This window comes from Eschscholzia californica, unplaced genomic scaffold, assembly GCF_041429995.1.
Source record: "Eschscholzia californica isolate CP2 unplaced genomic scaffold, dmEscCali1.0.p SCAF_5, whole genome shotgun sequence".
Classification (NCBI taxonomy): Eukaryota; Viridiplantae; Streptophyta; class Magnoliopsida; order Ranunculales; family Papaveraceae; genus Eschscholzia; species Eschscholzia californica.
The window spans coordinates 20,569,736-20,584,957 of record NW_028238472.1 but is presented as its reverse complement, the minus strand read 5'-3'; the positions used below and the strand labels follow the sequence as shown (position 1 = coordinate 20,584,957).

At 38.1% G+C, this 15,222-nt stretch overlaps 1 protein-coding gene across 4 annotated transcripts; it reads right to left on the bottom strand.

Annotated features, from left to right (window-relative positions):
* Positions 1–5,661: 5,661 nt before the first annotated feature.
* Positions 5,662–13,929, bottom strand: LOC147537745 (uncharacterized). Of its 4 annotated transcripts, none has more exons than XM_086640734.1 (9): positions 13,708–13,929; positions 12,266–12,341; positions 10,641–12,173; positions 9,734–9,922; positions 9,384–9,479; positions 9,120–9,282; positions 8,867–8,996; positions 7,021–8,787; positions 5,662–6,943 (listed from the first exon to the last, which is right to left on the bottom strand). In XM_086640734.1, the coding sequence occupies exons 3-9, from the start codon at positions 12,043–12,045 to the stop codon at positions 6,536–6,538; spliced, it is 4,158 nt and encodes a 1,385-aa protein (XP_086496860.1). In that variant the 5' UTR covers positions 12,046–12,173; positions 12,266–12,341; positions 13,708–13,929; the 3' UTR covers positions 5,662–6,535. The 4 variants fall into 4 exon arrangements, with proteins under 4 accessions (XP_086496860.1, XP_086496859.1, XP_086496856.1 ...); XM_086640733.1 differs by having other exon boundaries at positions 12,266–12,365; positions 13,708–13,887; XM_086640730.1 differs by having other exon boundaries at positions 9,120–9,285; positions 12,266–12,365; positions 13,708–13,867.
* Positions 13,930–15,222: the final 1,293 nt, after the last annotated feature.

Genomic DNA, 15,222 nt, shown 5'->3' with positions numbered 1-15,222 from the left:
TTTTGACTTAAATGTGCCCCCACGTCGAAAAATTCCTGGCTTCGCCACTGGTGATTGGTAAGGAGAGCTGGAATTTGTTGTTGGAGAATTATTATGGTTGGGGAGCTAGAAAGATTTGTAAGGGGGAATAAGACTTTTGGATCCTTATTATTTTAAGGACCTTCTATATTACAAATTTTGATTGTAAAATTCATGATTTGGAGGACTCAAGTGTAATATAGTTAAATATCTCAGAAATAACAAAAAGAAAAAAAAAACGCTTTCTTCTTCTTTCACTCGTTCTCTCTTAAATTCGATTCATAATTTTACTTTTTTCCCTAAGATTCTATCTCTTTTTGGGTAAATTTTTAAAGTTGAAGGAAGAAAAAGAAATAAAATTTGACCGAAAATATTTATCTTGAAAATTCCTTACATCTTGAGAGAGATCTTCATCTGTAATATCACTGTGTGATTGAGTTGGTGGTTGTTTGTTCGATCGAAAATATCTTCTTCCTCTATTAAAGAAGCAACATCATAAATATTTTGAGACATGATAAACGAAACTATCTAATAGAAGAAGAAAGTGAGAGTTAATAAACTAGTTGTCCTCGTAATGGTTGTTGTGTAATTTGATTGTGGGGAAGAAAAGAGAGGTATTATTGTTGAGATGTTTAGGATTAAAGAAAGAATAGGAAAAAAAAGAAAAGAAAAATTACTATTAAATTTTTTTTTTAATTTTTAAATTGTGTAGTTATTTTTTTAATCTCACTATATTTCATTATTTAATTTCAAATCCAAAATGTAGTTCCTAATACCAAATTGGTATGGAGAGCTGTAGTACAAAAAATTAACTTTGTACAACAACTCCCCAACAACAATTTCCAGCTCCTCTTACCGATTACGGAGAGAGAGAGAGACTAAATATCTATCTTTGTTCCCCAAATCTCACATTGTTGGGGGAGACTCACAAACCAAAATGAACAGAAGTGGAATAATGTATACTCAATAAAATAAAATACACTATGTTGATCTACCAAAAGGGTTTCAACTACATCGTCTTCCCACAGAGAAGCATCTGATTCTCCACTGAGGATTGGAACGATTAACGGATTCATCTGTGCAAGACACACGATCGCCCACCTAAGAAGAACACATTAAAAAACAAAAAACACTAATGTATGATGACCTTAAGGAAAAATATTAACATGAAGGGAACTTGTTGTTACCCGACATCAAACACTCAGAAAATTATCGTAATATAACTGAGAGTAAGATCAATAAGGCATTGAAAATACAAAGATATGTTTTTCAGTTAGAAATCAGTAGTGTAAGTGTCCCAAATCCCCATACTACAAACTATTTATCTGCCAAAAGGAACGAATGTTTTGCACGCGTAACACGAGAATTAGATCAAATGTTGGTTACATACACGATACACCATATCGTGATTAAATTGCTCATACTGATGATATATATTTCCCTCAACAGTAAAGTTTCCACTTCACAAGAACCACAAGTCACAAACATTTTTACGGAACATCACTTCCAATGCACGACAATATCAACGGAATAATCCAAGAACATAACAAGAAATTCGAACTTAGAAGGCCAAGTTACTACGAAAGATTAATCATATAATCAAGCATATCCATAGATTAGGGACTGGAACGAGTGTACTAGATGACAGTTGAGTACATACTAATGGCGAACACCTAGACAATACCTAATATAACTATTATCACGAGTCAGAAGGAACTTAATAGAATGTGGTATGAAGTAAAGCATGAATTTGATGTGCGATGTCAAAAAAACGTGTCTTGTTATTCTAAGAGCGCCTTCAGCAAACATTTTTCTAGTATGCACTTCTTGTTTGACATAAGAATTTTCATAAGGGAGTCAACTGTCAGCAAATAGTAGCCTTACCGTCGGATGCCCACCACCCGCTCGCTCGAAAATGCGCCCGACCTGCTCGCCTGTAGTAACCCTTTACCCGACCACCCGTATTATTAACCTAACCCATTAGTCAGATTATATGATCCAACGGTTGAGCATCACCATCCGTTGGATCAAAATATCTTCTCTATAAGACCCAAACCCTCTTTTCATTCTTTAGTAACCCTACTGCCTCCACAGTCCTCCACCCACAATGAAGGAGATGTCCTTCAACCAAAGATGCAATGCGAGCAATTTGTCGGATAAGACAATTGATTAAGAAGATCATCAAGTCCGGTTGATTTAGAAGTCGTAGTGTTTAGCTAAAACCAACTATGGTCGTCAAATTACGAAGTAATTCGCGGCTAACTTCGACCAGATCCCATCGGGTTACACATAAGAATGTCTATTTTATTTGATGATATGACTAGTAGGAATGAGACATATAATCATGGGAGAGCCCCATAAACATGTCTCATAGGCCTAAAAGAAGTCCAGGCAAAGATAGCACAAAGACCCAAAAGAGAGGTTTTGGGCCTAGGGCGAAAGGCAGACCTTTGGGCCCGAATTAGAGCGGCCTTGGCTGGCCAGTTCCCCTAAAGGGGCCGGTAAGATCTGCCCAATTTGGGTACGTTTGGAAGGCCACATCTCATGGGAATTGGAAAATAGAAACTAGTTTCTGCTTTTGACTATTTCCTTAATCTTATTCAAAAGTGACTTTTAGGAAACTCCTAATTAGGGTCGGACTCTAATTAGGGTTCTATATAAGGTCTCTTAGGGACTTAAATAAGGTGTGGAATTTCTCAATAAGCTTTCTTACTCTACCACATCAAGAATAGAAGATAAAGTGAGCTAATTCCCAAGCTATCTAACTAGTCAACAAAAAAGAAGGTTTTCTTCATATCAAACCACCATTGGAGTTCTAGCTAGCTACAAGGTGGGAGATCAAGTAGATAATTCAGTGTCTTGAGTAAAGGAGCAACACGTGGAGCTTTTGGTCTTCGCGTTCGATTGGAAAGGTTCGAGGAAAAATTAGCGATTAAGGTAATCGTAAACTCTTAGTTAAATATTAGCTTATGCATGATGATATTGGGAAAGCTAGTGTTAGACATGTGATGTCTTAGATTCCGCTTAGAACACTAGTATGTATCATATCCCAACACACAACTCCTTTCATTCTTTAGAAACTATTATTATTAGAAACCCTACTGCCTCGACAACTCCACCTCCACTAGAGTGACCACCACTCCACCATTCTTTATTTCTTTACAAACCCTAAATCGACATGGTTACAGACCTAGACCACTCAAAGTCTCAAACACTCACGGTTCACCAATTGACAACTAGATGGATTCAAGGTTCAGTCCACCCACCTAGATGGTTAGTAATCCTTAGTTCTAACCGAAGATTATAAATCTAAATCGAGATGGTTACAGACCTAAAGGTGAAAGTTCGGTCGATACGTCGATGATCTACAGATCAAATGAGCCATTTTGAGGTTTAGAATTTACTTTAGGATCTGATTTATATATCATTGATGATTGTTTTTGTTTTTTTTTTTTTATGTTAAATGATGTAAGTCAAGGATTGTATCTCAGGATGTCATTTGTATTTCCTTTGTGTTGAACCTCCGGATCTCATTTATATTTCGTTTTTTTGTAATGTTCAAAATAAAAGACTGAACCATGTATTTTTTTTCATTGTGAATGATGTATGGAAAAAGATTGAATGAAGTAAATGGATGAAATTCAGTTTAATTTTTTATAGTATTTTAAACTAATTTTATTTTTTTTACTCAAAAAGTCCGTGACCCGTCCGCCCGCGACCGATAGAGCCCGAGCGGGCTCACAGGCACAATCGGGCGGCAGGCACAAAGATGTTCATATTTGTCCGCCCCGAAATGCCCGGTAATCCGATCTGACAGCATAAACTCAAGCCCGATCCGCCCGTGTCCGTGAAATAAGTGTCTGAGCCCGACCGAACCCGCCCGATTCTCACACCAACCGTTTTAACTTATTAGCCCTATTTGGCAAACCAACCGTTTTTCCATCACGAATCAAACATAAATAAAAAAACAGACCAAAAGTCCTCTCCCCTGTAACCGATTTCTCCCTAGTTTCTCTCTGTCAACAAGTATTTTCTTCTTCTTCACGTTGGTCTTTGTTTGCTCCGGCGAAGGGTTGTCCCTTCGCCGGATTCTCTTCTGTTTCTTTCCTTGGTGTAGCTTGTTTTTTCTTTTTTGTGCCCTATATGTAGCATCTTTTATGGAGAATCTCTCACTTTTTCCCTCTTTCGTATCTCTTTTTCCCTTCTGATTTGGCCCCAGATCCAGAGAAGCGATCGTCTTCTAGGGTTTCATCTCTCATGGTTTTCTAAAGTTTTATCTTTCCAGTGAATTAGGGTTTCCACATAATCCCCGTTTCGGTTTTGTCGGATTTGAAATTTTGTTAGAAATCGGAATGATGGTTCTCATTCTGGATTTGGTTTGAAATTTTGAAACAAGTTTGAAATCATGAGCGGTATGAATCCATTCTCATTTTGGATTTGAAATTTTGAAAGAAATTGAAATCACGGGACAGAATCAATGAAAAAGTAGATAAAAAGAGAAAAATCACGGATCTCAAGTATATGTTTGTTACTGAATTTTGAGGAGTCTGTGATGGTGGTTGTAGTGTGGGGTATTGGAACAAACAGGGTTTTAATGGTGGTGGTGGTGGTGGTGGTGGGTTATTTGATCTTTGTGTGGGTTATGGTGGTTTAGTCATGGTGGTGTGTTATTATGGAGGGCTCGGGTCAGTGGTGGTGGTCCGACGAGAGGATGAAGAGGAAGATTATTTAGTTTTTCAATATACTTTGGTAGTTGGACGACGATGGGTTTTCGGGTGATGGCGGCGGTTTTCCGGTGACGAAGGCAGTTCTCCGATGACGGAGGCTGTTTTCCGGTGACGACAACGATTTTTCGGAGATAGCGGCAGTGGTTCTTTTATTATTGTTATTATTATAGTATTTGTCAGACCTTTAGGGTCTCTTTTCACGATCTTTAGGATCTTTTGTCGACCTTTAGGGTCTTTTTCTCGATCTTTAGGATCAATGTGTCGGTGTCTAGTCCAATTTCTTTCCCTTCATGAGGCACCTTGCATTTAAAGGTATGTAACTTCCATGAAGTTTTCAGAGGAGAGAAATAAAAATTATCGTCCATATAAAATCGTGATTTTATCACTTATGAATGGAAATGTTTCCCTTGGCTTCACAGAAAAAAAAGGTTATTTTCCAAATGGCCCCCAACTTTGTGACCAGCTTCCTGCCTGGCCCCCTACTTTAGCAAATATTCTCGTATGGTCCCCTTTTTCCGTTATCTTTAATTGTCCGTTACTCTCTCTCCTTGTATGGCCCCCAACTTTGTGACCCCTGCCCGAGAAGATGATGATGTGGCATGATAGGTGACTTGGCAGAGAGAGAAAATGAGATGGAGGAGAAAGAGTAACGGAGAGTTAAAGATAATGGAAAAAGGAGACCATACGGGAATATTTGCTAAAGTAGGAGGCCAGGCAGAAAAGTGGTCACAAAGTTGGGGGCCATTTAGGAAATAACCCAAAAAAAAGAATATGAAGATACTCACACCTATGACCTCAATGTTTTAAAAAGATTCAAAACTTACTGGGACATACCTTATTAACACCATCAAGACAATAATTCTAATTAGAGAGGGTGACATAAAGAAACTCAAGAAGAAAGATATGGGAGAAATTATAACATAAAGAAAGAATTGCTTATTAAATCTAAAGAGATGAAGATTATAATATATACAAAGAAACCAATGAAAATAAAAGGGTTAAAAGGAAAGCTGACATCCCAATTTTGCCTCTACTTGTTCCCTTTTAAGGAAGATCAATTCCAATCTAAAAGCATCCATCTTTCTGTACACAACTTATCCTTTTTGACCTATACCTTTTGAAGAGGCTCTGCTGCCTCATATTCACATTTAACCTGTGCTCCTTTTTCCTTTACATACAACATGGAAAAAGGGAAATGGTAGAAATAGAATACAACAGAAGAGATGCATATGAGTTGTGTTAGGTTTCTATCTAAAACTCTCTGGTTGTTCCAGAAAATCTATGCTTTCACAATCCACCTATCAACTGGCATTCCACAACCACCAGCCCGATCCCAGCATCGGTGGGATCATCTCACTCAGCAGAGACTATCCAATATTCAGCACTCAGACTTGCCGAATAGAAGTTCGTTCTTCAGGCTCTTTTCTCGACCCAATCACGCTAGAGATTATTTCTCTTTAGCTGAGTACTAGCTTCTGCCACTGTGACAGAAGATTAAAATCATGAGACGTATACAAATGTTGCTACGCCAATAGCTGTAAAACGTTCTTCCAATCTACAGCAATTATGACGGATTCTCAACTCTGGGTCAGCCTTAACCTTGGTTTGTTTTCTCACTTCAAATTGTGCTTTTTTGTAGCAGAGCACTAGGGGAACGCTGAATCACTCCATTTCATGGTCAGAGGGTTCAATCAAGTACACAGAAATCAGATAGATATACAAGATGATACTCTAATCGCGCCTGTCTCCAAGGTTGCAGAAAATATTTGTGGACATCATTAACAACTCCATTATGGATCTCTCCTGCCCAATAGACCAGCAGAATTTGGTCTTTTCTGGATGCCATGTTGCCAGGCGTTACGGGGATTCTCGACTAACTGTTCTAAATCTCCTAAAGGCTTTAAGTTTCTGTAACTTCCATTCCTTGACTTTGAAATTGTGTTCGATTCATCGTGTTCTGATGGCGTTCCCGATTTCGGATCTTGATGCATGTCTATATGTCTATTTCTAAGTCCACCTGTTCTCAAACCCCTCACATTAGAGAATTTGTCAGGAACTGGAGTATAAGTTGCGCCTTTTGGAATCAGAAAATTTTTCGGGAGTGAATCCATGTCAAGGAAACAGTTTCTTCCCTTGGCATCAGTGATTAATGCAGCCCAATCTTCAGACTGCATAAGAGCATTTGCATTCCCCATAACCTGTTTAAGAAAAATAAGAATGAGTGTGTTTGTACATTTAAAAGAAGAACCAACAATGAACAAGTGCAGTCACATACCCATAGTGCTCTTCTAGCACGAGTAAGAGCAACATTCATTCGGCGAATATCAGAAACAAAGCCCACACCGTGGTTAGAGGCACGAACACAGGACATGATTATTACGTCACGTTCTTGGCCTTGGAATGCATCTACAGTATTAATATACAGATCTTTCCCTTCTTCAGAATTTAAAACGTCTTCAAACTCTCGTTGAAGGCATTTTAGCTGCAGTCTGTATGGTGTAATTACACCAACAGTAACCTTGTTTGCACCTAAAGATTTCAAAGACTGTTGAAGATGCTCATATAAGCGAAGAACAAACTGAGCTTCATGGATGTTCTGGTACGAGACAAATCCACCTCTTTGGGACTCTCGTCCGTGTGTAACATCGTAAAACACATAAGGTTTCAATAATGGGTCCGTATAGTATATCTCATCAGGTTGACTAACAACACTCTTGCTGTCAGTAAGACGTCCCTGGTAGAAGTATCTTGAAGGGAAATCCCGAATTTGGGGATGCATTCTGTATTGTACCGACAATAACATTGTTGGGCAACCTGCTTGCTGAAACCTCTCGAAAAGGCTTCTACTGTACAGTAAGGTCCCGGCGGCCTTGCTGATAACAGTGGCGGGAAGTTGTTGTGGGTCACCAACCAAAACACAACGAGCAGCTCCTAGAGAGAGAGGTGGAAGAACTGCTACTTCACTAGCTTGGGCTGCCTCATCAATAACAACCATATCGAAACCATGTGTCAAACGAGAAAATAACTTCCGACCACTACTTGAGACTGTTGTAAAAACAATCTCAGCTTCATTAGCAAAGCTTGCTTCTAGATTTGCACGTGCTTCCTCGAGATTGAAGTTGCACCCAGGACGAAACTTACCTTCTAAGATGTGAAATCGAGACATCTCTACCAGAACTTTATCCCTACCTTCAACAACTGCTGCAAGGTTTTGGAGCAATGTATCACGATTTTGGTCCCGTGCGACAAGGACATCCGGATCAACACCAACAGACCCTTGAGAACGACCTGCTGCAGCTGCAACATTGAGTTCTTTTTTCAGACATGCTATCTGCTGTGCAAGCTGAGTTTCCCTAGCTCTCAGTTGGAGCATCCAACTAATAATTTCCTCGCGGGGCTTTGCCAATAGCTGGTCTGTCCTTCGTTCAACTGAAACTGCTTGTGCAGCTCGAGTTTGTGTGTCAACACCAACTCGAGCCACATCAGGTCGATAGACCTTCATCTCTCCATCAATGAATCCACGATCAAGAACACGTGAAAGCAACTCATCTGTTGCTGCGTTTGAAGGAGCACACACGAGCATTCTAGGTTTTGGGCAGAGTTTTGGTAATGTGCGAAAGAGATTCTGATCCATACTTTGGAGAACTTCATCTATCGATCCTGTGCTGACACTCTCAGAACTACTTTCAGTGGTTTGCTTATAGCTCTCAGGAGCAAGTTTCTTAAGCAGTGCAGTGTAATAGTGCTGATATTGGACAAGATGTATGACATTAAGCATTCCCCACACAGTGTGGGTTTTGCCCGTACCTGGTGGGCCTTGGACCAGAGTAAAAGGCCATGGATCCTGTCTCTTGGTGGGTCCACTACTTGTACCAGAAGCAGTATGCATTGCAGCCCATTGAATGGCACTTAACTGGGGGCCATTGAAGGACCTACGTAGATGATCAACGAAATTCTGGGTGAAGCATTCAGGCATGGCAGGAGGCTGCTCTTCGTATTTCGGAAACTGCTCTGGACTGGGCTTAAGAATCGCACTTTGCATCTGCAATATCAAAAAGATTTATTAGATAATATTCATAACAAGCAAGCCCTAGATAAAAAGTAAAACGCCGAAAACTTGCCTGCAAATTGAGACGATGAAACGCATGGATAGCAATATATTCACGCTGTGTAGTCGCAAGAGAGCCAAGAACAGTAAGATACCAAATTCCTCTAGGATGAAATTTCTTCAAAATATGATCTTCGCTTTTGCTGAAAAGTGAAAACATGTCCTTGTGAGAGAAAATGCATTGCAAGGCAAGAGTAAGAGAGGACTGAGTAACTTTATGAAAACGTGTGTTTATGGTGCCAAGGAAAAGTTATGGTTGAAAAAACCTGTTTGGATCATATTTATCCCCGACATAAAAGTGAAGAATTGCCCCAGGAGGGTCGCGAGTATCAATTGGTATGTGTCGCCTGACAGTACCCGCCACACGTCCAGTTACTTCAGCCTCTGGATCATCTTCATTTGTGCATGTGTTATTCCTATTAGACCTAGCTGCTAACATTGTATCCAGATGATAATTACATTAACAATGAAAAGATTAGCATGCAAAATGTGGGTCAAGAGAACAGTATAGGTGATTTAATATTACTAACCTTGTCCAGGCCTTGGAGTTGATAGAACTGCAACATCACCCTCCTTGAATGGCCACTTGCACTCGGTTGGAGGAAGTACTATTACATCATACCATCCTGGATTGAGAAAACCAATTATAAGACTTCTCAAAATCCAACAGTGAGATGTAACAAGACATGGGCCTGCTTCTGACAAATCAATTTGACATTCTGACAGTCTCTAAAATAGCAAACCTTTTAACAACAAGTTATCCATGGAACATAACCTGAAAGCTACTACAAGTTTATTTGAAACTGTAAGCATATAATTATTCATTCTAAATTGATTTTGGCACAAGCACTAAGCAAATTGATGGACTAAAGCTAGCTACCTCTTTCTCGCCTTTCAACACTTTTAATACGGACCATAATGTGTGCATCTCTTGAAATTGTTTCAGTAGACTCCTCCCAAGTGCTATAAAGCTGTGCTCGGCATTCCTCAAAAAGCAAGGGTTCAAATACCCTAACATATTCCTCAACAGAATCGAACCATTTGGGAACACATTGGAGGTCTGTCTCCTCTGTAATACAAGAAACTATATTAGAAATAGTTGGATCATAAATAGACGGGTGAAACTACGTTAGATACCACAACAAATAAATGGCAAGAATACAGAATTAGGACGAGTATAATCTCAGGATGCTCCCTTAGAAGTTACAACAATGTAGAATTTCAATCGTTCTTCCTAATATATCAAACAAATAACTTCAGCCTCTTTATTGCGGCCTTAATCAAGCCTCCTCTACCACAAAAGCTTAAAATGGCTTCAATACTACGAGAAACATGGGACGAATGGGTCCAAATTAGAGATATCAGTCAACAAGATGTAGAAAATAAAGACACTTCAACAATGACTTTTTGTAGAAATACTTTCTGTTTATTTCGTCAGCAGGTCAAAATAGTTTGACTAAAAAGGCCATTCTAATTATGGTAAGTTATCACAATTTATCAATTACAAGATAACACTTAACAGGCCAATGTTTAAGTATTAATCTCAATTATCTTCAGACCAACAAAAATTTTGAACTGTCTCATCACTTGAAGCTTATTCAAGATTTTGAAGACACAGACATACTGCAAGTCCTAACAGAAATTCAGATTGTATTTCGATTACCTGCCATAAGGAAGCCACATATTTACATTTGTAGGAGCAAGGTGTGATACAAAATAGCACTAATAAATACTGCATAAAAAATAAATACTTATCACATTAAACAATTAAGTAAAAGGTTACAGACCTGGATGATGCCAGAACTTATTGTTAGTAACTTCACGTAACAGGCGCTCTACAGATGTGTCTTGGTAAAGAGTATGATTTACGGTTTGCTTCTTGACAAGAGGATGTCTTTTATTCCCCAACTTCCCATCTACAGAGCTCTGATTGGCAACAGCTGGTTTTCTAGTTGGGGCCTGTGAATTCTTTAGCTGCCTGGAGTCTATGGGTTGCTTCCAAGAACCCTGCCTAGGGAACGGAGGTGGATTTACATCTCCAGAAAAATCATTTTCGCTGTTCAGCCTTTTAAACTGAGCTTGATTTATTTCCCCATTGGACTCAGTCACACTACATTCCATGGGAGTGCTCCCTTCATTGTTTGATGGATCAGCCTGCTTCTGGTCCTTAATTACGGGTAGACTCTGCCTATCACTACGTTCGGTAGAAATCGTGTGGATTTCCTTCACTGTACGAGTCCCTAGAGTCGAAGAGAATGTTTGCTTTCTAAGGGTTGAAGTTTTAACGGAGCCAGCTTGCTTCACATCCTCCAAATTAAGGAACACTGTTTGTCTGTTACGCTTTTTCCCAAGCATTGCCTCCTTCTGTTGGTCAAGCTTATTCTTCTTGACTGGGGTACTTGCACACTTCAGTGCATGACTCGCTTCAACCCCCTTAATGTCCTTTTGTTTCGCCCTAAGCGATGATTCATCCTGTTTATTCACAGATGCATCTCCTTCCACATTACCATCTGTATTATCTATACCAGGCCTTCTGCCTTCAGATGACTCTGGCTTAAATCCTAGAGAAGCATGGGTACTATTCTCAACTTTGACAATATCTGCTTCTTCATTCTTAGCAACCACAGCAACTATCCCATTGTTTGAGACACTTTCAGCGACATTACAAAAACTAAAAATCTCTGTTCCACTAACAATTTGTTGCTTTTGTACAGTCTCCCCATTACAAGAAATTGTTCGAACATTATTAGTGCTATCAATTGCATCAGCAGAACAATCTGTCTCAGACCATTCACCTTCTTCCCTTTCAACCGCTTGAGCATCTGCATCTGTAGCATCTTCAACCTCTGGTGGTTTTTCTTTATTTTCCTCATCATAACCTAAAACCTTTGATGATGAACTATCTATAGTCAGAACCCTTTCCTTCCTTTGCTTGTGATGGTCTGCACTAGTAGGCATATCTTTTGGCCTAACAAAGGGCTGAAATCCGGAAACTAAAGATGCATGTGTGAAAGCATGATTATTTGGTATCCTATGACACCCTTCTGATGTCATAAACAAATCAGATGTGTTTCTCGAATTACAAGAAGGAAGTGCTTTTTGAGGCTGGAAGCAGAAGGCACTACCAATCTCTTCGTCCTCTTCCGCAGGGGGTTCATTAAGATCAAGAAATGGCCTTCCTCGACTACCCATCTCATGTGTAAATGCATAAAAACTTAACTATAAGACAATCTTACTCCGTACAAACGATGACTTTACTTGACAAGAATAGTATCCTTAGGTACCAGAGTTATAGATGAACAGCAAGAAATCTTCAGAATCTGCTTTCAATAATACATATACATATTTATTAGAGGTATAATACAAACGCCTAACACAAACGTAAAGCGCACAAGGAGATTATAAGACATACCCAAGCAAAACTACCGAAGAACCTGACGTATATGTTATATAACCTCACAGCAGTCCCAACTTCTCTTCCTTTTCTCCTGCAAATAAGAAAACTCCAATAGCTGCAAAACCAACAAAATAGGAACTCAGTAAAAACACAGCTACTGTCCGGACGCTGAATATAGTTACTTTGTCATTTGTCAACTTATGGCCATTGAATGAAAAGAGAAAGGTATAAAACAGAGGAGACGGGTTATTTCAGATATTTAATATATTTATACTCCATAATACATATATTAAGTTTCTAGAGGTATTTTTGGTAGTCTAAACAGCTTAGTTTGCCAACCCAGACCTGCATAAGGCACGTGGGCGCACACCATTCTAGAAATGGGGCAATTAAATGATGAAAGAGCGCAGGAAAAGCAAAACATGATCAAACACATTAACAAGAATGTTTAAAATTAAAAGAGGAATGGAGTAACAATATAACCAAAAAACTAAAATGGGAGTGACGCTTCAATACAACAAGTCAAACAGCATCTTGAATGGAGCACATCATCAAAGACGTTTCATGGCCCAAGATTATATGCTTACCAAAAAGGTTTTAACATACTCACTCGTTCATATACGAGTATGTAACTGCATCCATATTTAATTTGTTAAACGGTATCATATTATTACATGGGATCCGCTAACATATAGTAATTTTCACATTCACAAACTCACCTTCGCACACCGATGACGTGTGAAAAAAAAAAATATGTGGAAACAATTAGAGAAAGAACACATGGTTTTCTCGAAATATACAACATCTCTAGCATTTCATGCAATAAGTGGTTTCAAACATACAACCAAACACCATATCTAAAAAAATGTAAGGCCTCGAGCATTCGAACACATCGAACGTGGTTTCGAGAGAGAAACAATATTGTATTCATAGTTAAATAGAAACCCTAGAAGCAACATTTTATCACATTAAAGGCACAACATTGCATGCACACACTAGGATAGAAACCCCTAAAAATTGCAAATTGAGAAATACATAATACCTTTCTATCTGTATGAAACAGATTATCACTAAACAATAACAGATCAACTATCAAAGGATACCCACCTAAACCCAATCCTCACATAATTAGCCATTAGGTAAGCAAATCTTATTAAAGGTTCCAAAAATCAAGTATTTGTAATATAATCAATCAATCCCTTTTTAACTAGAACCAAATCCTTGACCCTTAATACCAACCAAGCTTTCAATGATTTTGAATTAAATCCCTAAAGATTATACCTAAATCTAATTCAAATTATACATGTCCCATATATCTAATCAGTATTTCGATCTGAGTTATTCACTTAAAGATCTTATTTAATCTTCTCAACCTCTTATTAAAAACTGATTATCCAACCAATTAATTTCAATTCTAATTAAAATATTAGAAAATCAATTGAATAATGGAGTTTTACCTCTCGTAAGCTCGATCTAAAGAGATGATAAACAGATTAGAGAGAGAAAATAGAGAGAGAGAGGTTTTACAGAGAAAGATGTGAATATGAAGGAAGAGTAAGGTGTCATAAGGGGTTTATATAGGAAATATAATTGCCCCTATTACCGGACATGAACTTCGCCGGTCACCGTAAACATTTGTCCCGGTAAGTAGTTGTTGTGTTTCTTATCGTATTCGAAGTAAATATCCAGTGTAACCGAGTTATTTTAATTAGGTGACTTCCTCGTCGAACTTTCACGTGTTCTTATAAGAATATGATTTTTCGTGTATATGTATTATGTTAGTAGCCAATGACAATAAACAATAAAAAAGGGGTATGATTTGAGATGGCGAGTGCTTGGATCTTTAGTGGTCCGGAAACATTGAATCATTTCTTTTAATTTATATTCCCGGAATTGAAAAACTTTTTGGGGAAGGCTAGGTTTTTTTCTAAAAGCGATATGGACTTGCCAATTTTAGTTTCTATTTTACGACTAATTACATTGACTGCCATGGGGTTCTCTGTGACAAACGCGTAAGCGTCTCATTTCATCATCTCTTTCTTTTTTCTTTTTTTTTTTTTTGTTGCAAACTCATTCGAACACAAGACTTGCTCAAAAATTTGGTGGGAAATGAAGCCTACAACAATTATGTGGTGCCCTAAAAGACCCTTCTTCTCTTATTTTAGTTAAAAATATGAGTTATTATTTATTACGTTAAAAATGAATACATGTATTTTGTTTGCTTAAAAATCTAAATGCAACACAATCAATGTATTACTTAAAAATTGACCATTATAGTCTTAATGTAATGCAATTTGTGACAATGACTATTATCCCCAATGCAATGCCACTCTTTTGCAACTATTTTATAAACATTTGCAAACTACTTGTAAACTAGTTGCATGTTAATTTATCTTCTCATTAAAGCATATTATCAAAAATCTTAGGTTCATTGAGGTAGCTTAGAAATTATTTTAGAGAGAGAAAAATAAAAGAAAGGACGTGAAGAAAGAAAACCCTAAGGCCATATCCAGGCATTTGAAAATCTTTATCAAAGTGGAAAAAGTCTTGTCCTGCAAGCGCCAAGTAAGTTTAACGTGGTTAGCAGTGGTCTATCAGGCGGCATGACAAGCCCCCCCCCCCCCCCCCCTCCAAAGAAATAAGTTAAACTCCACAATAAAAGTAAGCCATTTTATCCCAAGCTATGACCAGGCACGAAAATTGTAATTATTCCAATAAAAATACAAGTCTTGTTCCGCAGGCACTAGTATTAAACATTACAGGTTTCCCCAAGGATAAAAAATTCAAGCCAAACGGAAAATCGATACGAATTCCCTTTGTTTTTGCAAGAACATGAAAAGAATACTTTTCCCTTTATTGATTGCCCATGACATATTTTATTGTACTACTAAAGTTTTACCTGAGTATATGTGTTACACATGAGACAAAGTTTAAGGAAAAAATGTTCTACTCATTCAAGGAAAAAATTTACA